The sequence below is a fragment of the Narcine bancroftii genome, chromosome 3 (genome assembly GCF_036971445.1).
Source record: "Narcine bancroftii isolate sNarBan1 chromosome 3, sNarBan1.hap1, whole genome shotgun sequence".
NCBI lineage: Eukaryota > Metazoa > Chordata > Chondrichthyes > Torpediniformes > Narcinidae > Narcine > Narcine bancroftii.
The window spans coordinates 132,453,861-132,479,487 of NC_091471.1; the positions used below are offsets into that span (position 1 = coordinate 132,453,861).

At 38.7% G+C, this 25,627-nt stretch overlaps 1 protein-coding gene across 19 annotated transcripts in view; it reads left to right on the forward strand.

Moving 5' to 3' along the window:
* The window catches only part of prom1a (prominin 1a), a 239,385-nt gene that overhangs the window by 84,355 nt on the left and 129,403 nt on the right, over positions 1–25,627 (forward strand). For 11 of the 19 annotated variants that reach the window (XM_069925152.1, XM_069925151.1, XM_069925132.1 and 8 more), the window contains exons 4-5: positions 24,121–24,179; positions 24,431–24,457. In XM_069925152.1, the coding sequence (XP_069781253.1) occupies positions 24,121–24,179; positions 24,431–24,457 (86 nt within the window). Of the gene's footprint in view, positions 1–15,936; positions 16,118–24,120; positions 24,180–24,430; positions 24,458–25,627 lie in introns of those variants that run through there. The other 8 variants (XM_069925136.1, XM_069925138.1, XM_069925144.1 and 5 more) reach the window with 2 other exon arrangements.

Here is a 25,627-nt window from a genome sequence, read left to right on the forward strand (position 1 = left end):
AAAAAACTGAGTTGGAACAATAGAGGTCTAAAAAGAATAATTATGAAGTTTGTGTATAATGGAGTTGGTAACCTTTCATTATCTGAAGACAGGGACCTGCTTAGACTACTAACAGTATGGTGTACAGTTTTGGGCAAAACACTATAAAAGTATACAGTATTGTTATGGGTTGTATTAGATATATATAGATATATATATATATAGATATAGATATCTATATATATATAGAGAGAGAGAGAGATATGTCTTTAAAAGAAATTATGGGGGTTCAATATAGGTCACTTCACAGAGTAACAAAACACATCTCATTTAAAATGAAAAAGCTTTGATAAAGTTAGACATTCAGGCTCTGAGTGAGTTTGCAGAGACAATGGAACTGCTTTGGAAAGAACTTCAAAAGAAGGTGCAAATAGATAATGTCCATACTCAGGCTGATAAGATCTTTCAAAGATTGGTTTTGGAGCCCTGTAAGAAGTTATTTGGCTTTTACAAGCAGAGAGAGGAAAAAAACAGATGATTTCTCTTTTGGAAGAGAGAGATTCATCAGTCTGCAGCAGCTTTTGAGGCTACAACATGGCAAACTGGTAGGCATGTTGAAAACCTCATTTTGAAGATGGGTTGTGAGTTCTGAGTTCAGCCTGTTGAAAACCCTTGTAGTCCTTACCAGAGGAACTGGCTGGCTAGAATGTTTCTGAAATAAGGGAAACAAGAGGAACTCTGTGGTGACCTGGAAGAAGAGATTATCATTTGGAAAATCCATGATTGGAAAAGTTTCTTTGGAAAGACACTGAAGTGATCAGAGGAAATCAGTGTGTGTGTCCAACAAGTGACAAATCTCTCTCTGAAACCAACTAAAACCTTCCTAAGTGATAACCATTTACCTTTAAGCACCAGGGCCTGGTGAAAATTCATAAATGTTAAATTCTGTGCACAGTACAAGAATTGCCTGATACCAGTGAACTTGGAGAAGTGTAAAGTGAATGACTGGACTATTAAAGCAAAGACCTTTCCTGAACATAAACACATTACATACATGTGTGCTTAGAATTAGAAGGGGGTTAAGTTAATAGTAATAAGTTAAAGTTAGATCCTGTTTTCATGTTTAAAAATAATTAAAATCAACTTTTGTTTAAGCAACCATTTGTCTTGGTGAATTTCTATTGCTGCTGGGGACCTCTGGGCCCATAACAGAATACTGAACATGTAAAGCCTTTTATGTAGATCAAAACATGCTGCTTAGTGACTTAGAGGGTTATATAGTGAAAATTAATTCAATGGACTAATATTCCCTGAATAAAGTTGACTTGATTGGGATTTAAGATTTTGAAGGATTCTTTGAAGAAAATTTTCTAACAGAGTCGAGAAGAAAGGGATATTAAATTTGAAACCAGGCTGTTAGAGGTAAAAGATCAGCTTCATTATATGAACAGTTGGTGATTGGTGCATGGTGATATCAAGATTTGTAAGGATGAGGGCACAGAAGAATTTGCAAGTGGAAATATGAGATGTTGCCTTTTATAATTAGTTTTGATGGGTTTGAACTAGAAAACACTAATTCTTCATCCATCCCACTGTTGTAGCTCAACCTGCCAAGTTCCTGCAGCAGATTGTTTTTTTTTCCAAAAGAATAAGAAAGTTGCTTTGCAACAGTTGAAGGATAATAAATGCACATTAGCATTTTGGGGTATTTGGGAAGAAGAGTGTTTTTGGGATTGTTGTTAAAGGACCTGAAGCAGAAAGTGTTTCCTGGTGACAGTTGGGATAATGGAGACGATTTTTGTCGAAGATGAGCTCTAATCATATCCAGAGATTAGTTGAACATGATTGACGAGGAAGTGATTGAGAGGACTATGTACAGATGAAACGGACATTGAATAAGGCTTTTGCTCATATTTACATGAGTAATTTTGAAAGGATTGAATGAACTTGAAAGAAAAATAGAAAATACTTGAGGCTCTACTCAGCAGGTCAGCCAACATCTGTGGAGAGATGACATTTTTGGTTGAAGTCCTTAGAACTTGGGAAATGTTAAGAGTGAGTTTTAAGTTGATAAGTGGGGAGAGACCAGTGTTGCTGTTGGGCTAAATTGTAGAGGTCATCCATCAATAGTTGCAGTAAAAAAGTGGGAAGGGAAGAATGTTCAAAAGATGAATGAGGGCATTGAGAAAGTGGGAACATGAATGTAAAAGTTATGAAATTCAGGAAAGTGGGATATGTCTTGTGGGTCATGCTGAACTAATATTGGAAAATAAGTTGATAGCAAAGATCCATGACTTGCAACAGGAGTGAGTGATTCTGATATGGACAAAATTAATTATCGAAAGCTTTGTATCTGTATACTGATACTTGAGGTATGCAATGTGCCTGGATGGGAGATGAAGTGCAAATCCTCATGCTTGTGTTGTGTAAGGTTGGAGGTCACAGACAGACAAGAGTGGGAGCAGAAGGAGAATTAAAATAACAGGCAACACGGAGCTCAGTTGTCCTTGCTGATTTAATTGAATTTGCATATCAATTTATCAGATTTGCAGAATACCACAAAACATTTAATATTTCTCTTCAAACTTGTGTGCAAATGTGACAGCCAATCTGTGCATATCAAGGTCAACAAGTTGGAAATTGGGCCAATTGCAATTTAATCTTTTTGCAATAAATGTTGGTTGTAGAAATGGTACCCTGTGGTTGTGCTCAGAGAATTGCAAAGTCACTTGAAGTATCAGAATAGGCAGTTAAAGATCTTGTTTGAATTGGACTGATTTGTGTACTTTGACTTGCATGGTACACTTATTGCTTATGGAAATGTGCAGTGGGTTGTGTTGTCTCAGAAGTCTACACTGCATTTCATAATCTTTAAATTATAGCTTTTTTTCCAACTCTTGGTTACTCTTGTTAATTCTTTGAAATATTTTAAATTTTATTTATCAGAACAGCTGAGTAAAAATTGAACCAGTTTTATTCAGTGGTAGTAATGTAATGTATCCATTACGTTTTTGGAAGTTCAGAATTTATTGTCATGAATAAGTCCTAAAATTCATTGTTTTGCTGCAGCAAAAATTTAATTTCAAAAATAAAGAATTAGTGCAAGAAAATGGGAGAAGTCATGTCTATGGTTCACAGTACATTCAGAAATCTGATCATGGGGAAGAGGCTGTCCTTGTGCTGCCAGGTGCGAGTCTTCAGGCGCCTGTACCTCTTTCCTGATGGTAACTTTGCAAAGAGGGCATGACCTGGGTGGTGGGGTCCTTAAGGATAGAGGCTGCTTTCTTAAGACTCTGCCTCTTGGAGTAAAGATTGGTGCCAGTGATGTCGCTGCTGAGTTAACAATTCTTTGGAGTTTTTTTTAAAACTCTCTTGTGCATTGGCACCTCCATTCCATACAAGACAGAATGTTCTTCACAATACACCTGTAGAAATTTTTGAGAGTCTTTGTTGACGTACCAAATCTCCTCAAAATCCTCAAGAATTATAGCCATTGGTAAACCTTCAAAATGGAGGCACCTGGACAGATTTTCAGATGTTGACAGCCAGGAATTTGAAGTTATTGACCCTCTCCTCTGCTGACCTGTTGATGTTCATGTTCTATTGATTTCCTCATGAAGTCCACAATCAGCTCCTTTTGAGACTACTTTTGAGCCACATTGCGATACCACTCAACTTGTTGAATTATCTCCCTCCTGTACCCTTTCTTATTGCTGTCTGTTATTCTGTCGACCACTGTTGTGTCATCGACAAATTTGTAAATGGCATTTGAATTGTGGCTAGTCATGCAGTCATTATGGAACAGTGAGTAGAGCAGTGGGCTAAGCACACATCCTCGAAGTGTGCCTGTGTTGATAGTGAGAACGAGATTTTATTTCTAATTTGTACTGAATGTGGTCTTTAATGAGATAGTCAAGCATCCAGTTGCAGAAGGAGGTGCAGAGGCCCATGTTTTGGTGCTTGTTGACCAGCACTGAGGGAACTATGGTGTTGAAGGTTGAGCTATAGTCGATTAAGGGTATCTAGATGTATATGTTGCTGTTGTCTAGCTGATCCAAAGCTGAGTGGCAGTAAGCAAATTGCAGTGGGTTCAGATCTTGGATATGTGTTAATTCTGATCATGACCAACATCTCAGCATTTCATAACAGTAGATGTGATGCTACTGGGTGATAGTCATTGAGTCAGCTCACTCTGCTCTTGGGCACTGGGATGATTGATGCCCTCTGACTACAGCAAGGAGAGATTGAAATTATCTCTGAACACTCCAGCTAGTTGGTTGGCACAGTACCCTGGTATGCTTTGTGAGGGTGCTCCCTCTTGAATAATTTTCTGACATCTGCCTCAGAGACATATTACAGTGTCTTCAACCTCTATAGGGATTCTTATAGGCACCCTTAAGTTCTCCTTCTCAATGTGACCATAAATGATGTCTGCTTCACCTTGTAGGATGTAATGTCCTGCAGTCCCTGCCAGAGCTGGTGAGAATCTGACTCTGTGTCTTGCTTCCCTCGGAATTGCCTCTTATAGAGCAAATGGCTATTGGTATTTCTGTGGATGGGGGGGGGGTGGAGGGGGGAAAGACTGGATAATACATTTAAATCTGTAGCTAGGTTGAACATCATTGATTTTGCTGGATGAATGGATCATTACTTTTTTTTAAACTGAGCTGTGAGTTTATGTTGCACCTTCCCAGTTGCATGAATTTAAGGTCATCTCAGTCATGCAAGGCTCCATATTTGTGGGGTGGCCCTTCAGGATAGACAATGACTTGTTTTGTTTCCCATATAAGCCACAATTTTTGGCTGTTCACCTGCTTCCAGAATGTCCTGTAGCTGCTTAAAAAGTTGAAATTTCAAGAAGGTGGAGTACCAGAACTGTAGTTGGTTTTGGACATGACGATTTCGGGGTAAAAGTGAACAATGCTGCAGAAGGTAGCCCTTTCAAGTTCAAGTTCATTATCCTCTGACTGTGCACTTACCAGATGAAACTGGTTTCCAGACCACTGTGCACACACACTTTGTATTCATAATGACATAAAATAAAATGTAAACATTTTGGAATAATTTACTCATTTCATTTGTAAGAGACAGAAAATGTGACCAGATAGAGTTCATTAATTTCACAACTAGTAGGAAGAAATGATTTTTCCAGCCTGGCAGTCCTGATTTTGATGCACTTCAATGGTAGTGGGTCAAAGATGCTGTGTGCTGGATGGAAAGGATCCTCAACAATTCTTTGAGCCCTATTTAAGCCAAGATCCTGGTGAATGTTGTCAGTAAAGGAAAGGGAGACTCCAGTGATCTTCTCAGCCATTTTGATGATCCTCTGTATTGACTTCTGTTCTGATGCTTTGCAACTGCTGCATCACACAATAATGCAAGCATTTGTTTCTGTAAAATAAATGTCAAGATGGGGGGACTGGTAGCCTTGTCCTCTGGAGTGTGGGCAATGCTGCTTGATTAATGTGGTCTTTAGAGGAGCAAGAATCATTAACAATGAAGTGTGTTTTGCAGGCTTGGACAAGGATGGCTTGGCTATAAAGATTTTTGTTTCAATTTTTCCATTGTTGACTTGGAAAATACACCTCGGTCAATTGCAGTTAAGTGAATAAAGAACAGGAGTGCAGTACTGTCACTGTTTGCATGGACATTGTTCCTCTTATTTAAATGGTGTGGCAGAATGTAGACAAGAAAAGGGCAGGAAGTGGTTGAGACTGGACATTTTGTATGAAAAAAATGGCTCAAAAGTAGTCTCACAGAACAAAGGTTTGAATGCGACAGGCATTGCATGGTTTGGTCAGTTGTTTCACTGATGTGATTGATTTTGGGCTGGAAGTTGTTCTACAACGATTTTAAAAAAAAAAGGACTGCAGAAATTGGATTCATTCAGAACTTTGAGGGCTATAGGAGAGAGCACAATAGATTTAAAATATTTGGGAGGTTTTTGAGCTTGGATGAAAGTACTTTGTTGATGGAAAGAAAGTGGGACATAAATCATGCCACCTGTAATGGGAATTTGGAAAAGGGGCTGATTGTGCAATTGGGGTCACAGTAAAATTGCCATTAGATTTTTATTTTGATCTAATTAACCTTTTAAGGTGACGGGTTAGGTCCTTGGATAATTTGCATCAGCTTCATTAAAATATTAAAGCTCCTTATATTCTTTATCTCTTTTGCTTGCATTTCTATTTTAGTGTTTTGGAGGTTAGAAAAGTTTCAGTTTGAAAATCTATCTTACCAGCTTGTAGCAGAATTCTTACACCTAATTTGACATCTTTACTGTTCCCCCATCATCACAGTCGCTCCACAGCAGACACAATATCTTTGGCTCTCCACTCAGTTCTGGATTACCTTGAAAACAGCAACTTATACATACGGATCCTCTTCATTGACTGCAGCTCAGCCTCCAGTACTGTTATTCTCTCAGTGCTGGTCAAGAAGCTACAAATGCTGGACCTCTGCATTCCCCTATGCAACTGGATCTTTGAATTCCTCATCGGAAGACCCCAGTCAGTAAGAATTGGAAATAACATCTCCTCGTCACTCACCACAGGTGCACTTCAAAGATGCATGCTTAGCTCACAGCTTTAGTCATTATACACCCATAACTGTGTGGTCAGGCACAATTTCAATGCTATTTATAAATTTTCTGAAGACACCACAATTGTTGGCAGAATCACAAATGGCAATGAAGAGGGGTACAGGAGGGAGATAGAACAACTCGTTGAGTAGTGTCATGCCAACAACCTTGCGCTCAATGTTAGCAAAGCCAAGGAGATGATGGTGGACTTCAGGAAGAAGTTAGGGGAACATGACCCAGCCCCCAATGAGGGCTTAGTGGTGGAGAGGATCAATAACTTCAAATTCCTGGATGTTGAGCAGATTCTGAGGATCTGTCCTAGAAGCCTCCATATCAGTGCAATCATGAAGAAGGCCCACCAGCGGTTATACTTCGTGAGGAGATTCGGTATGTTGCCAAAACTTTCTACAGGTGTAACGTGGAGACCATTCTGGCTATTTTCATCATTGTCTGGTAAGGAGGTGCCAACTCTCAGGACAAGAATAAACTTCAGAGCGTTATTAACTTGGCCTGCAACGTCACAGGCACTAGCCTTCACTCCATCGAGGACATCTATAAGATGCAGTCTCTTTATAGAGCAGCCTCTATCCTCAAAGACCCCCACCAACCAGGCCATCCCTTCTTCACTCTGCTACCACTGAGGAAAAAGTTACAGGAGCCTAAAGGCAAGCACTCAATGGCACAAGGACAGCTTCTTCCCTGCTGCCGTCAGATTCCTGAATAATCAATGAACCAAAGACACTGGCTTACTTTTCATGCACTATTTTTTTTAATTGATTGTTGTAAAAATGATTTTGTGAATGTCTGAACAACGATGCTGCTGCAAAGCACTGAATATCATGACTTGTTCATGACATTAAATTCTGATTCTGATTATTTACTTCTTCATGCCAGAAGAACTTGGTTCAATTTGGCAGCATAAGCAGGACAGTGTATTGTAATTTTACAAACTTAATATTACGGCCTTTTCCAAAGACTGTAAAGAGGGGATTTTTCTTTTGGGCACGATTACTAATTGAATATGTTGGGGGTAGGATTTTGCAAGGATTGTGACTGCTTTTCTTTAAGAAATGAAACAAGTAAATTTAAGTGCAGTGTTGACAAGAAGTTTGAGGTTATTTTTGGCTGAATATTGGTACAATAACTTAACATTCATGGCTAATCTTGGTTGGTTGATCCTGCAGCCTATGATGGTTGTCATGGTAATTCTGAATGAGAGCAGATTTACGGTACTTCATGCATTTGATTTTAATGGATGAATGGTCAACAAGTTGGTTTGGCTTCATTAAATTATAGGATAAAACATCTGTTCTCTATACTGAACTCAAAATAGTTTCATGGGGGTGTTGAGGGCTATGTAGATGCTAATTTATGGATACTGTTATCAAATGTTTAATGATAGTTGAAAATATCATCGATTGAGTTAACACGATTCACCATATGGTATTTGCATTTTTTATCATTGTTCACTTCCTTTTGCATTTTCCTCTCCGTTTTTTTTCTCACCACTTGCTCCTCTCCATCTCTTCATCTTTTTTCCTGTTATTGCACAACTTGTGTATATATTCTTGCCCTTTGTGTAAATCTTAGCCACTTAATCCTTTTTCCTGTTTTTATTCCAAGACATTATTTTAGTTATGTCTCCATTATTCTATTCACCATCTTGACTCACCTCATGAAATTTACAGGGAAAGTAAAATTGTAATGAAAGTGAGGTTTTTTTAAAAAAAAACCCAGAAAATAACTTTTCGAGGTTCCAAACATGCAAATCTGAAGAACTTGGACTCCATTTGTTTGTGGTAAAGATGTTGTTTGGCAATAGATAAGGTGCCATAGCATTAAATATTTTGCAAAGGCTTGAATGCAGGAGTACATGCTTGTGCATCAAGAAAAGAAAAATAAATCGGCATGAGGGATATGTGAACTATTTTGGTGTGATCTCAAGGGGGCTTTTATTTTTGCATTGGTAGCTTTTATTGCCACTGCACTAAGTTATTTTCTCCAGAGCATGCTATTGTTCTGAGAGGACAAACAGATGAACTGCTTAAGGCAGCTGGGCTGGCCACTAGGATCTGTTAACGTGATACAGGGCAGCTAGATTATTACTTTAGTTTGGAAGATGTCCAGCCTTGTACCTTGCTTGTTACCTGAAAGCACGAGATCTGAAACTTATCAGCCTTGATCACCAGGTTTTCTTCAGAAGGCTGACTTCAGCATTGTTAGAACCTGCAAAAAAAAGTACTTAAACAGAGCTTTTCAAATTATTTAGAATCAGAATTTATCGTAGTGAAAACGTCACGAATTTAGCATTTTGTGGCAGTATCATAGTGCAATCATTCATATTGTAATCCATCTTACAACAATAATATATAAAAAAAAATAATAGAGCACAAAAAGTAAGATAGTGTCTTTGGTTCATTTATTTTTCAGGAATCTGATGGCAGCAGGGAAGAAGCTGTCCTTGTCCTGCTGAGTGCTCGTCTTTAGGCTCCTATACCTTTTTCCCAATGGTAACAGAGTGAAGAGAGCATGGCCTGGGTGGTGGGAGTCTGAGGATAGAGGCTGATTTTTTAAGACATCGCCTCGTGGATGACCTCAATGGAGTGAAGTCTGGTGCCTGTGATGTCACAGGCCGAGTTAACAACGATCTGGAGTTTATTCTTGTCCTGAGAGTTGGCACCTCCATACCAGGCAGTGATGCAACCAGCTAGAATGCTCTCCACGGTGGACCTGTTGAAGTTTTTGAGAGTCTTTGGTGAAATACCGAATCTCCTCAAGCACTTCACAAAGTAAAGCCACTGGTGAGCCACCTTCGTGATTGCATCAACTTGGAGAAACTCCAGGACAGATCCTTGGAGATGTTGACACCCAGCTATTTGAAGTTCTTGACCCTCTCCACTATAGTGTCCTTGATGAGGACTGGTCATGTTCTCTTGACTCCCTCCTGAAGTCCGCCATTATTTCCTTGGTTTTGCTAATGTTGAGTGCAAGATTGTTGATGTGACATGATTCAGAGCTGATCTGATCTGTATGCTTCCTCATTGCTATTTGTGATTTTGCTGACAACTGTAGTGTTATTGGCAAACTAATAGATGATATTGGAATTTTGCCTGGCCACAAATTCATGGGCTAAACACGCATTCTTGGAGTGAACCTGTGTTGATAATCAGTGAGAAGGAGATGTTGCTTCCAATTTGTACTGACTGTTGTCTTCGATGAGAAAGTCAAGGATTCAGTTGCAGCGGCCCCAAAATTTGTAGCTTTTTGACCAGCACTGGGGGATTAGTGGTATTGAAGGCTGTAGTTGATGAATAATAGCCATATTTATGAATTCCTGTTTTTGAGGTGTTTCAGAGCTGAGTGGAGAGCCAGCGATATTGCATCTGCTGTGGACAGATTGTGATGATTGGTGAATTGCAATGGGTCCAGATCATTGCTTAGGTTTGTGTTAATTCTGACCATGACCAGCCTCTCAAAGCATTTCATTGCAGTAGCAGTTAGCGCTATTGGGTGATAATTGTTGAGGCAGGTCACTCTACTCTTCTTGGGCCCCAGGATGATTGATACCCTTTTGAAGCAAGTGGGAACCCCTGACTGCAGCAATGAGAGGTTCCCACTAGTTCTCCTGAAACTTGTCTAATTTGATTTATTTTGTTCAATATTTTCAACTGTATGGTTCTTTTTGGGTCAGGTTCTCTCTCCTCCTTCGAGAACACATGCAGGAATGGCATTGAGGATAAAAGGAGATGGAGGAAGGACCATGACATAGCAGCACCAAACTCATAAAAGAATTTCCCTTGCAGCCACTATGGCTGGGCATGTTTGGCCTGCATTGGCCTCGTCAGCCACCAGTGACTCTGCAGCAGATGTGGACAGCCCCCTTCTTAAATCTTAGTTCACGAAGGCAAGCCATGGATAGACATGATTAAAGTCATTTTTTTGCGGTTTAATGTTTCGTTGGCTTCCATTGCCCATTAATTTAGTAACTAGTTTCAAATGATTTTTGACCCATCTCCTTTTTGGTCTTTTTATTAACCCTTGGTAACCCTGGCTGGCTTTCGATCATTATGGGCAATGTCCATAGGGGAATGAGAAATTAAAGATCAGATCTCTTTTTTCAAACAAACTCGACTGAAGAAATATCCAATCTAGCAATTAGGGATATAACCATATAACCACTTACAGCACAGAACAGGCCAGTTTGGCCCTACTAGTCCATGCCGTAACAAATTCCCACCCTCCTAGTCCCACTGACCAGCACCTGGTCCATACCCCTCCAGTCCTCTCCTCTCCATGTAACTATCCAGTCTATCCTTAAATGTAACCAATGATCCCGCCTCAACTACATCTGCCGGAAGCTCATTCCACATCCCTACCACCCTTTGCGTAAAGAAATTTCCCCTCATGTTCCCCTTATAATTTTCCCCCTTCAATCTTAAACCATACCCTCTAGTTTGAATCTCCCCCACTCTTAACTGAAAAAGCCTATCCACATTTACTCTATCTGTCCCTTTTAAAATCTTAAACACCTCTATCAAGTCCCCCCTCAAACTTCTACGCTCCAGAGATAAAAGCCCTAGTCTGCACAACCTTTCCCTGTAACTCAAACCTTGAAATCCTGTCAACATTCTTGTGAACCTTCTCTGTACTCTCTCTATTTTGTTTATATCTTTCCTATAATTTGGTGACCAAAACTGTACACAGTACTCCAAATTTGGCCTCACCAATGCCTTGTACAATTTCATCATAACCTCCCTACTCTTGAATTCAGTACTCCGATTTATGAAGGCCAACATTCCAAATGCCTTCTTCACCACACCATCTACCTGAGTATCAGCCTTCAGGGTACTATTTACCATCACTCCTAAATCCCTTTGTTGCTCTGCACATCTCAATAGCCTACCATTTAATGCACATGACCTATTTAGATTTGCCTTTCCAAAATATAACACCGCATACTTATCTGTATTAAATTCCATCAGCCATTTCTCAGCCCACACTTCCAGCCTTCCTAAATCACCTTTTAATCTACGGTAATCTTCCTCACTGTCCACAACATCACCAATCTTTGTATCATCCGCAAACTTGCTTATCCAATTCTCTACCCCTACTTCCAGATCGTTAATATATATAACAAACAATAGTGGACCGAGGACCGATCCCTGAGGAACTCCACTAGTCACCGGCCTCCAATTGGACAAACAATTTTCTACCACTACTCTCTGGCACCTCCCATCCAACCATTGCTGAATCCATTTCACTACCTCCTTATTTATACCTAATGCCTCCACCTTTTTTCCTAACCTCCTGTGGGGAACTTTGGCAAAAGCTTTACTAAAGTCTAAATAGCCTTCCCTTCATCAACCTTTTTTGTAACCCCCTCGAAAAACTCAATCAGGTTTGTCAAGCATGATCTACCCCTGACAAAACCATGCTGATTACTCCCTATCAATCCCTGTACCTCCAAAAATTTGTAAATACCATCCCTCAGAACACTTTCCATCAACTTACCCACCACAGACGTCAGACTCACGGGCCTATAAAGCATTTTTATGAGGACCAATAATTTATTTTTCTGCTGGACTTAGTAAACATACTAAAAGTTATCTGGAGGTACTCGCTAACAGAATTAAAGAGATCGACAAATTATATTCTGTGATGCCCATTATAGCATGGTTTATTATTAACACCCTATTGAGAATCAACTACTTAAACTTAAATCTCAATTTTGCATACATGGAGAGAAATCAGATGAGCTGTTAGCTGTTTAACTGAAGGCAATGGCATCTAAAAGACATATTACAAAGATATGTAAATTATCATGCTGAAATTAATAGTGTTTAGGAATTCTATGAAGAGCTTTACAAATCTGAATTTCCTGATAATTCTATTTCAGTGGATAGATTCTTGCAACAATTGAATATTTCAAAAATATCACCAAAAGATCTTTATATCATGGATTGAATTGATTTATAGTACCCCCTGAGCTATGGTGGTTACTAATAACAAATCCTCCTTATTTAGGCTGCATAGGGGAACTAGACATGAATGTCCCCTTAGCCCCTTGCTATTTGATCTAGCTTTAGAAACTCTGGCAATAACCCTTACAGACACTCTTGAGGCTTAAGGTATTGTCAGAAACTGAGTAACTCATAAGGTTTCCTTGTATGCAGATGACCTATTAGTTTATATTTCAGATCCCAAAAGATCTATCCCAGCTATGTTATCAGTGTTTTCTCAATTCAGCTATTTTTATGGATGTAAATTGAACCTTCATAAAAATGAACTTTTTCTGATTAATATGCAGGTCCCTATCTGCATTAAAGTTCCATTAAAGATAGTCAGATAATTTCACATTCTTAAGGGTTAAAATTACTAAACAATTGAAAGATTTATATAAACTTGTGGCGGTGCACTCGCTCAGGGTGAACCGCTTATAACGCCACGTGGTGGGGCAGCCGTGGGAAGATGGAGCTGTCGGGGGTTTCTTCCTCAATCAAACCTCCCCATGGCGTGTGCCCCAGGCAGCGTGGTGACTGAACCAACGCTACCCTTGAAGGAGCACACACCAGATTCAAATAAAACAGTTGTTAACAGCCCTCAACGTGGTGGCTGTGCTTCTTGCATTGCTCACACTGCCACAAACTCAATTTTTCTCTATTTGAGTATGTGAGATTGTCTTTTTCTAGGTGGTCTCCTTTATCATTTAATAGATCATATTAATGCAGTTAAAATGTTAATATTACCTTTATATCTATTTCAAGCGATTCCAGTTTTCATCCCAGTTTTTTTGATAATATTGACTCAAAAGTTTCTTCCTTTATTTGGAAGAAAAAAAATCTGTTAATATTTGTTTTCTAACTTTTTGGATTTTTTAAAAATTCTGACAAATTGGATTGTCCATTATCGACATTTTTAGAATTGAAATCTATACAGTGGTATTCAGTGGCCTCTTTGTTGGGTACCTCTCTTCCATTTAGTTTTTCCAAGATTAAAAAGGATATATCTCATTCAATACTCAAGTATATATTGCGAATCTGGTTCCAATTTAGGAAATGTTTTTATTTAAAAAAAAAACTTTGCTTTATCTAGTCCTATCTCATAATTATTTTTTTTGACCATCAATTATTGATTAATCCTTCTCTACAGGGAAAATCAAAGGTATTATTTATTTTGCAAATTTATTAAAGGAAGATAGTTTAATGTCTTTTGAACTGGTGACCAAATTTTTTTAAAAGATATTTACAGAGTAGAAATTTCTTAAATGCCATATTACCGAACTTTCCATTTGTATATTCATCAGATCTAGTTGAATTACTGACATGGTCTTTGCCCTCAGACAGCTCCAAGAAAAGTGCAGAGAACAAAACAAAGGACTCTACATCACCTTTGTTGACCTCACCAAAGCCTTCGACACCGTGAGTAAGAAAGGGCTTTGGCAAATACTAGAGCGCCTCGGATGCCCCCCAAAGTTCCTCAACATGGTTATCCAACTGTACGAAAACCAATAAGGTCAGGTCAGATACAGCAATGAGCTCTCTGAACCCTTCTACATTAATAATGACGTGAAGCAAGGCTGCGTTCTCGCACCAACCCTCTTTTCAATCTTCTTCAGCATGATGCTGAAACAAGCCATGAAAGACCTCAATAATGGCTTTGCAGACGAAGATTTATGGAGGGGTAATGTCCACGTCAACTGCAGGCTCGTTTGTGGCTGACAAGTCCGATGCGGGACAGGCAGACACGGTTGCAGCGGTTGCAAGGGAAAATTGGTTGATTGGAGTTGGGTGTTGGGTTTTTCATCCTTTGTCTTTTGTCAGTGAGGTGGGCTCGGCGGTCTTCTTCAAAGGAGGTTGCTGCCCGCCGAACTGTGAGGCGCCAAGATGCACAGTTTGAGGCGATATCAGCCCACTGGCGATGGTCAATGTGGCAGGCAGCAAGAGCTTTCTTTAGGCAGTCCTTGTACCTCTTCTTTGGTGCACCTCTGTCTCGGTGGCCAGTGGAGAGCTCGCCATAAAACATGATCTTGGGAAGGCGATGGTCCTCCATTCTGGAGACGTGACCTACCCAGCGCAGTTTGATCTTCAGCAGCGTGGATTCGATGCTGTCGGTCTCTGCCTTCTCGAGTATTTCGATGTTGGAGATGAAGTCGCTCCGATGAATGTTGAGGATGGAGCGGAGACAACGCTGGTGGAAGCGTTCTAGGAGCCGTAGGTGATGCCGGTAGAGGACCCTTGTTTCGGAGCCGAACAGGAGTGTGGGTATGACAACGGCTCTGTAAACGCTAATCTTTGTGATGTTTATCAGTTGGTTGTTTTTTCAGACCCTTTTGTGTAGTCTTCCAAAGGCGCTATTTGCCTTGGCGAGTCTTGTTGTCTATCTCGTTGTCGATCCTTGCATCTAATGAAATGGTGCAGCCGAGATAGGTAAACTGGTTGACCGTTTTGAGTTTTGTGTGCCCGATGGAAATGTGGGGGGGGGGGGGGGGGTGCTGGTAGTCATGGTGGGGAGCTGGCTGATGGAGGACCTCCGTTTTCTTCAGGCTGACTTCCAGGCCAAACATTTTGGCAGTTTCTGCAAAACAGGACGTCAAGCGCTGAAGAGCTAGCTCTGAATGGGCAACTAAATCGGCATCGTCTGCAGAGAGTAGTTCACGGACAAGTTGCTCTTGTGTCTTGGTGTGAGCTTGCAGGCACCTCAGATTGAAGAGACTGCCATCCGTGCGGTACCGGATGTAAACAGCGTCTTCATTGTGGAGGTCTTTCATGGCTTGTTTCAGCATCATGCTGAAGAAGATTGAAAAGAGGGTTGGTGCGAGAACGCAGCCTTGCTTCACGCCATTATTAATGGAGAAGGGTTCAGAGAGCTCATTGCTGTATCTGATCCGACCTTGTTGGTTTTCGTGCAGTTGGATAACCATGTTGAGGAACTTTGGGGGGTATCTGAGGCTCTCTAGTGTTTGCCAAAGCCCTTTCCTACTCACGGTGTCGAAGGCTTTGGTGAGGTCAACAAAGGTGATATAGAGTCCTTTGTTTTGTTCTCTGCACTTTTCTTGGAGCTGTCTGAGGGCAAAGACCATGTCAGTAGTTCCTCTGTTTGCGCGAAAGCCGCACTGTGATTCTGGGAGAATATTCTCGGCGACACTAGTTATTCTATTTAGGAGATTCCTAGCGAATATTTTGCCTGCAATGGAGAGCAGCGTGATTCCCCTGAAGTTTGAACAGTCTAATTTCTAGCCTTTGTTTTTGTACAGGGTGATGATGATGGCATCACAAAGGTCCTGAGGCAGCTTTCCTTGGTCCCAGCAGAGCTTGAAAAACTAATGCAGTTTGGCATGCAGAGTTTTGCAGTAGCAGACCAGCGAGGGGCTCTTTAGTTGAAGGACACGCGCAGACAGCAAGATGTTGGTGACTTGAGGTCCAGGCTTCACACCAGGCTGTGAGCTGCTGGAGTCTGGCTCATGAGAATCAGATATTAGAACCGGAATTAGAGGCGACTGAGGGCAAGAGGGGCTCCCGAAGTGTGCTGAGTGCTGAAAGTTTTCTCATCTTGTCGGAGGTTTGGATCTGGTCACAGGTTGCCAATGGTTTTAACTGAACTGAACTGGAATCTTTTCTGGCTGGAGGAGATTCCATGGAAGCTTGGTGACTCTTGTTTCTCTTTCTTTGATTGTAAGCAGTGCCGGGCAATGCTAATGGTGAATCTTTGATTGCCTTATGACAGATGAAAGGCAGTTTCATATATTACATTTCTGTTTTAATACATGACAGTAAATAGTTTCTAATCTGAAACTTGAAGCAAATCTGACCATGAGCTCTTTCAATTGTTTTCACACCAGACAAGAATAGTCACAGTAATAAATGTAGTAATCTAAACTGAGCTGTCAATGCATTTGAGGATGAAACACCAAATGTTTGTCAAGAAGAGGAAGTACATACAATGAAACTAAGTTAATTGTTCTGATAAGTGTGATGCTCAGCAAGACCAGATGGCATGTCCTTAAACGTCTTTTATCAGTCGATACACCCAATCTGACTTGAAGTAGTTACATGTAGTTGGGTCAAATTTTACAGCAACACATTAAATAGTTGGGGAAGGGGTTGATTCTTTTGATTAAACATTGCTCAACAGGAACTGAGCCCAATATTTTGAGATGCAGCAGGACGCAGTTGAGCTGAGACATAAACGTTGGAATTCTGTTGAGGAGCAAAGGCAAAATTCTGCTGATAACTGAGACTTGAATAGAAGAAATGGATTCCTATTCTGGATATTTTGCAAATGCCTAGTTACTGTTCAAATGAATCCTTCTAATTCTCCATTGCTGTTTTGCCTGTTCCTGTCTACCCATCATTAGCTATGATCACATATTTTTTTTTAGTGGTGGTCTTGTAACACATGTTCATTTTTTTTAGTGGTGGTTTTGTAATATTTCTGTCTTCAAGATATTTTCTCCTTTAAGTCTCCACATTCAATCACTTGTTGCATTCTGATTTCCTTTTGATATTCTTGTCCATGCCTGCATTGCACAATGGGTTTCAAAACAAGTTAGAAAAAAGAAATGGGCCACACATTTCAGAGCAGTGCCATTAAATAGGTGAGGAGGCATTGATTTTTCTCCAATTGGAGTTACAACAGGGTGTGGATCAGCTGACCAGCAAACTCTTGAGGTGGGGATACTGTGGAGGAGACAAGCCCAAAATTTGCTGGTAACTCTGGGTCAATGGTGGAAAGTCCCTTGAAGGAGAATATTGAAGTGGAACCATTAACATTTGGAGCAGATGGGACTGAAGCATAATTTTCAGTAACTTGTTTCAGCAGGTGCCCAGAATTAGAGTATTTAGTTTACTATGCAAATATATTTAATATTAAGAACTATGGGCAAGGAACCTGGTTTGTTCATTTCTGGAAACCGAGGCTTGGCCACTGCGCAATTGGGGGAGGAAGTGGAGTAATGTTCTACTTGCTGGCTCTCCATTGAGGTTCACTACTTGATGAATCACATTAAATTGTGGCATCTAATGCAGGTGTAGTATTGTTGAATAGGTAGGGATGGTCTTTTGCAGATTGTTTGTGAATTATGCACAGCTCCATATCAAAATGAAGTGAAAACAGCCCTGAATTATGTAGTCAACGTTGAAGAGCAAAATGTATATAGGTCTAGGTGCATTTTCTGAGTTCCGTTCAATTAAGTTGTGTGTTTTGAATGTCTCCCTTGTGAGGATAGGCAATTCAATGAAAGCCTCTTTGTAATACTCAAATTTCACCATGGGATTCATTAGTGTGATCTGGCTCACTATTTTGATTTTTTTTCTAACCCTTTCTTGCTGAATTTATCACAGGCAACCAAATCAAATATTACTGGAAATTATAATCTCAAAATATCAGCTTTGAAATATCAGCTTTGGGCAGTTAGCGCAATGCCTATACAGTGCCAGTGATTGAATCCCATGCTGTCTGTAAGGAGTTTGTGCATTTTCACTGTGACTGTGTGGAAAATGTACTGGAGGTGTAGATTGATTGGGTGTAAATTGGGCGGCATGGGCTCGTGGGCTGAAATGGCTGAAATACAGTGCTGTACTTCTAAATTTTAAAAAGAATACATAAGCATGCCCTGTGCAATGTTATTTATTAGACATCACTTGGTGTTTCTGTGGTCATCCTCATTAGGGATTGTATTTTGGGAAACTGTGTCAATTTACAATGGGCAAAAATGTTTCCAATGTTTTATTTTTAGCCTAATAGTGGTATTAATTATACTCTGACTTCAAAGATGCAGTACGGAATGAATAATGCTAAGGCATTTTATCGGTTGTGCATATTAACTCCTTCTATCCAAATGCATTCTTTTTCCTCTAATTATTTGTGTTGGCCATTTGCTTGTGGAAGAGAGGAGATGAAATGTCTTAAAGTTAACTTGTGATCAAGGTTACTTGATCTTGGGGGTTACTCATTGAATTGTACTGAAAAGTCTTAATGGAATTGAACCATTAGAACACTTTCTTCCATCACTTCCTTTTAAAGGGCTTCAACATATCCTTTTTTTAAAATTGCAAAGTATTGAGGAAGTTGAAACAATTGTCTCATCAAATATTTATTTAATTAAAAAATATAGAAATCATTTATGGAAACACTTTTGTCCTTGAAAGCATACAATAAGCACCTGTTGGTATTGTACCTGTATCATGAATTTTCTGTTATTTGAAGTGGACTGATTTTAACTATCATTTTTTATAGATTACTTTTCAGCAAAATATAATAGCTTTAGGTTATTGTATGTGTCTATAATTCCTGTTACTTTGTGATTAATAAAATATAGAGCAGGCTAGTTGTGAAAAATGAAGCCAATGATTAGTTAAGTGAAGTGTCCTTTTTAATCACATGGTATTAAGATTAGTGACTCATTGATTACATTATCCCATACTCCCCCCCCACCCCCACCCCCCTCCAATATAAGTTTGTTCAAACATCAGAAGACAGTTTTTACTTTGACAGTTAAACTAAATTGTGTCTTGACTTTATTTGGGTATTTACTGTGGGCCAATGCAGAATGTTCATTGGTGACCATTTGAGATCCAAGTTCAAGAGTGGCAAAAGGATGCAGATGGTAGAGCTGCTTTACTGTGACAGAGACATGAGTTAAATCCTGAATTTGGGTGCTGTCTGTGGGGAGTTTTCATGTTTTTCCTGTGTCTGCATAGCTGTCTTGATGTGCTCTGATTTCATCTCTCCTCCCAAAAACTAACATAATTAATAGATTAATTGACCCCCTGGTGTGCAGGTTAATGGTGGAATCTGGGGTAATTAGTGTGGGAGATTGAGATTGATTGAAGGTCAAGCTTGTCTCAATTGGCTTCTAACATTTACCCACCATCATATTTGGGACAAAGAAACATTTTTCCTTTTATTTGTCCCTGTGCTGCACAGTCTTAAATTTGCAATTAAACAATTCACATGTAATTAAAGTGCATATTCCATATTTTATTCATGGTTACTTGTATACATTTTGGTTTAACCATGTAGAAATTACAGCACTTTTTGTACATAATCTCCTCATTTCAGGGCACCATAATATTGGGACATTTGGCTTCATAGGTGTTTGTGAGTACTCAGGTTTGTTTAATTGCAGGTATAAGAGAGTTGGACTTGCTTCTTAGCTTTTGATGACCTTTGGAGTTTATAGTTGCCATTTTTCAACGAGGACCAGAGCTGTGCCAATGAAAATCAAGAAGCCATTATGAGGCTAAAAACAAGAATAAAACAGTAAGAGACATTGCCCAAACTTTAGGATTATCAAAATCTACAGTTTGGAAAATCATTAAGAAGAAAGTGTGCTGGTGAGCTCAGTAATCATAAAGGAACTAGGAGGCCAAGGAAAACCTCCACTGCAGAATACCGAAAAATTCTCATAATGAGAAAAATCCCAAAATGCCTGTCTGACAGATCAGAAATATTTTTCAGAAGGCAGGTGTGGGTGTGTCAAAGACTAGTGCTGCAGAAGACTTCATGAACAGAAATACAGAGGCAATGTTGCAGTGTGTAAACCATCGGTGGCCAGATTACAGTTTGCCAAGAAGTTTTTAAAAGAGCCTGCAGAATTCTGGAAAGTCTTGTGGACAGATGAGACCAAGAATAACCTGTATCAGGGGGATGGCAAGAGCAAAGTGTGGAGGCATAAAGGAACTGGCCAAGATCCAAAGCATAGGACCTTATCTGTGAAACATGGAGGTGGGGGTATTATGGCCTGGGCATATATAGTATGGCTGCCACAGGTACTGGTGCACTTATCTTCATTATGACTGATGGCAGTAGCAAAATAAATTCTGAGGTGCGTAAGAACATTTTATCTGCTTAAGTTTGAGCAATTGCCTCCAAACTCATTGGATGGTGCTTCATCCTACAGGAAGACAATGATCCCAAACATACTACAAAAGCAACAAAGAATTTTTTCAAAGCTTAAAAACTGGAAAATTCTTGAATGGCCAAGTCAGTCACCCAAGCTAAATCTACTTGAGCATGTCTTCCATATACTGAATAGAAAACTTAAGTGGACAAGTCCCCGTAACAAGTTGAAAATGGTTGCAGTAGAGGCTTGGCAGAGCATCACTAGAGAAGGTGCCTAGTACCTGGTAATGTCTGATCACAGACTTCAAGCAGTCATTGAATGCAAAGGATGTACAACAAAGTACTAAACATGACTACTTTAACATACATACTTCTTCGCACAGAGAGTGGTTGGAGTGAGGAACAAGCTGCCAGCTGAAGTGGTGAATATGGGCTCAATTTTAACATTTAAGAAGAATTTGGACAGGTACACAGTTGGGAGAGGTGTGGAAGGCTATGGACTGGGTGCAGTTGAGTTGGGACTAGGCAAAAAAAAATTGTTTGGCAGAGACTAGAAGGGCCCTGTTTCTGTGCTGTAATGTCTTATGGTCCATACCATTGCTATGTCCCAAATATTACGGTGCCCTGAAATTAGGGACCAATGTATAAAAAGTGCTGTAATTTCTACATGGTATACAAATAACCTTGAATAAAATCTGGAATGTGCTCTTTTATCACATGTGAATTGTTTAATTACAAATTTCAAATGAGCATGGGGCAAATAAAGGAAAACAAGTGTCTTTGTCCCAAACATTATGGAGACTGCTCTAGGTCAGGGGAACTGTTATTGCTTGCTGAGATAATACTTTATTATTCTTTGTCTTCTACAGAAAATGTAATACATGCTGAAAAGATAATTCCCCAAAGTTCATCAATTGAAATTGATCTTACAGGAATTATTATTTTCAGTCTGGCAATCAACACAGCACACCTCAAGGATGTGTGCTTAGCCCACTGTTCTACTTATGAGGCACAATTTAAATGCCTACTACAAATTTGCCAATGATACTAAGATCGTTGGCAGAATTACAGATAGTAATGAGGAAGTGTATAGGAGGGAGGTAGATCAGCTATTTGAGTGGTGTCACCACCACAGCCTTGCACTCAACGTGAGTAAAACCAAGGAGGTGATTGTGGACTTCAGGAGGGGTAAATCAGGAGAACACAAACGAGTCCTCTTTGAGGGGTCAGCAAAGGAAAGGATCAAGAACTTCTAGTTTCTGTGTGTCACATTTCTGAAGATCTGTCTTGGGGCCTCTCTGTTAATGCAATCATGAAGAAGGCTTGCCAGTGGCTATATTTCATTAGGAGTTTGAGAAGATTTGGTATGCCTTCCAAAGACTTGCAAATTTCTACACGTGTACTGTGGAGACAATTCTGACTGGTAGCATCACTGTCTTGTATGGAGGTGTCGATGCACAGCACAGGAAAAAAAATTAGTTGCACTCCACTAAGGATATCTACAAGAGGTTGCGTCTTAAAGCATCCTCTATCCTCAAGGACCTCCAGGCCATACCCTCTTCACACTGCTACGATTGGGAAGAGGGTCAGGAGCCTGAAGACAAAAACCCAGCGGCATAAGGACAGCTTCTTCCCCTCTGCCATCAAATTTCTGATTGGACAATGAACCACAGACTCTACTTCACTTTTTCTCATTTTAGCATTAATTTATTTATTTTTCAATGCAAGTTATAGCAATATTTGCACTGTGGTGCTACAGCAAAACAACAAATTTCGTGATGTATCATGACAATAAATTTGATTCTGATCTTGACTGTGATCATGTTTGCATTGTGTCTCTAACTGAACATTTCTGAAGCTGATTACTACTTTGGCCCAAAGTTTATCCTTTTTTTTGCTGTTTTTCTAGCTGAATTGTGGATTGCCTTTTATTCCATCCATGAAGGATCATGTTTCACTACATGTTGTAAAACATAAAAGTGAAGAATAATGACTATAAATACATCTTCCCATCTGCCTTTCATCTTGCACCACTCAATCTTAGAATATGTGGCCTGGTGTTTTCTCAGTATGGGAGTTGGCTATTTGGCCCATCAATTCTGTCATGTCAGCAATCTCATTTCCTCTATTTGTCTTGAATAAAAAGATCTTTAACTTTTGATACCGAATCTATACCATTCCTTAAAACCTATAATGTGACCAATAAGCAAGAAACTATTATAACCAAAATATTTTCTGAATTGAGCCCATATTCTCAACCTATTTCTCATTATCAGATTATATGTCAATTTAGGAAAGGAAAAGGGTAAAAAGGGGCCTAAAATTGCCAACATAGATGATTTTTTAAAAGAAAAATTCAGTTCAATTTCTATCCAAGAAGGACGATTCACTAATTTATCAAAATCTAAGAATAAGAGTAGATTACATTGTAATTTATGTATTATACATTGCAATACATAAATTACAATGTATCTATTCCTCTTGCACATTTCCCTGCACAGAATGATTGGTACAATTATATTAACCACCTAATAATAAAATCTAAAATTTGGAAGTGATAATCCCCCATTCCATTTAGTCCTTTGAAGATGGCCTTTATTTATGTGTTTTTTTTTCTCCGCCAAATAACTGGATCTAATGAATTAAAGGATTTAGGGATGAAAGTTGGTAAAACTTGAAAAAGGTATATTCACTTTAATCAAATTGATAACATCCAATCATTGTAATAGATAAGGCTGACCTTCCCGATGATAGTACTTTAATCTGATTAAGTAAGATCAAAAAATTTTCTTTCAATAACTTTTTATAACTTCTCATAATTATAATTCCTAAATATTGGAATTGGTCTTTCACTATTTTATATGGGAAATTAGGATACCTTGAAAAAGATCCTTTTAGGGGTAATGGTTCACTTTTGTGCAAATTTAAATTATAACCCAAAAACTAGCTAAATTGGGGAAAGTTAATATATTTGGTATAAAACCTCACGATTTGAAATAAAAAGAAAAAGATCATCCACAGAAAGAGAGAGTTTATGTTCAACTCCACTTCTAGTTATTCCTTTAAATTCTATGCATTGTCAAAGAGCAACAGTTAAGAGTTCCAGTACTCCATGCCAAAAAGCAATGGGCTTAAAGGGCATCCTTGCCGAGTTCCCATATGAAGACTAAACATTTTAGATTGTTGTGAATTGAAGCCACAGGACATGAATAAAGTAATTTAATCCAATCAATGAAATCTGAACCAAAGTTAAATTTTCCTAAAATATCAACTGTATACCCATTCCACCCAATCAAATGCTTTCTCCGCATCTAATGAAAGAACGCATTCTATTGCTAGGGTAGAGAGTAAATATAAGGTATTCAATAATCAATGTATGTTATAATAAGAATAACAATATTTCATAAAACTAGTTTGGTTGGAATCGATAATTATTGGTAGAATATTTTCTAATCTATGAGCTAGAAATGATTTTTTATTGGTTATTTTGAAAATTATAATGTATCTATTCCTCTTGCACGTTTCCCTGCACAGAATGATTGGTACAATTATCTATACTGTACTTTATAATGCATTATAATAGTACATTTTAATTATTTTACATTATGAACTTCTAGATGTATCAGATAACTATTACAGTGATTGGAATCTACAGAAAATATTCAACAAGGGAGTAAAAGATCTACTACTTAAAATTGCATATTTTTTCTTTGTTGCAGAATTGGTCATTGAGGTAATAAAACAGAACTACAGACAAGTCCTACAGCAGTACCAAGAGGTAATGGTTAATTAGACAGTCTGATCTATTCTATAATATTTGACTGTTTTAAATTGATGTTTGTAGTGATGTGGCATGTTGAGTTTGTTATTGGGACATTGGCATTGACTCTTTGAATTTTAAAACCACATTTCTTTGTTGTACACTGTTTTTGAGATCATGTTATTCCATGATGTTTGAATTTTGTTAATTTCTTTTTGTTCTGCATGCATCATTACATCTATTTAAATGCATCTAATTTGGCTGCACAGCCAGAAAATGTTGTTCTGACGCTACAGGTACATTTTTTCTTAAACTTTTTTTTAATGTACAAATTAATCCTTTTATTTTGGTTTAGTGATCAAGGTCAAACGTTGAGATAAATGTTAAAATATTTGATGGTCTGGTTACTTTTTAAGTTGATAAAAATTATTAATTATTTGGGTTGTATGGACTTCAGACCTAATTTATTTATGACAACTTTTGAAACACATGAATTGTACGTGGAAACATAGGTAACCCATTTGTAAGTATTACAAGAGGGCAAATAGGGTAGGAAATGGAAATGCAAGTCCCCTAATTTTTCCTTTCAGTATGTGTTCATTTTTCTCTTGAAGCTTAATATTTAAATTTTTAAAATTTCAATTTAGACATACAGCACAGTAACAGGCAATTTTGGCCCACGAGTCTATGCGGCCAAATTTACACCCCATTAACCTTCACCTCCGGTACATTTTTGAATATTGTTTGCAGAATTTGGAAATCTATTGTTCATGGTGCAAAAATGTACTTATTAAAGGAATAGCCAACCACTTTGGTTTTTTTGTTGCTGTGTTTTCACTTTTTCTTAGAAAAAGATCTGATTGTAATTTATCACCAAACTCAGTGCAGCAAAAAAAATATAAATTTGGAGGAGATACTGCAAAGATTTGCTCAAATGATGCCTTGAAGGATTAAATTTTCAGAAAATATTGCACAAAATCTTTGGTTAACTTTGAAGGGTGATTTTATTCATGGGATGGTTTATCGTGAAAGATTGGTTTAAGAGATATAGTGAATTTTTTTCTGGAGATTTTCCAGAACAATATTACAATGAATAACATTAGTGCTTTTCCCCTTGTTTTGGGTAAAGATATCAAGGGATGTAAAAGAGCCTAAGTACAAATGAAATTCTGTACCCATTATGGTAGCTGCCATCCACTATGGGTTATTCTGCTCTACTCCTATCTTTGTGTTAGATTTAATAACTGATTTCCTAATTTTTTTATTAAGTGGTTATTTAATGTCCAATAAAATAAAGGGATTGGTGTGCTTTCTTGACTCTCTTACTTAGCAGATGGCTTCTATTTTAGTGGAGAGTAACTATTTCCAATGGTGGGCCCTGGACCAACCTTGTTGATATGACAGCTTCAATTTAGTGGAGAGTAACTATTTCCAATGACGGTCAGGAAAACACACCAACTCCTCTG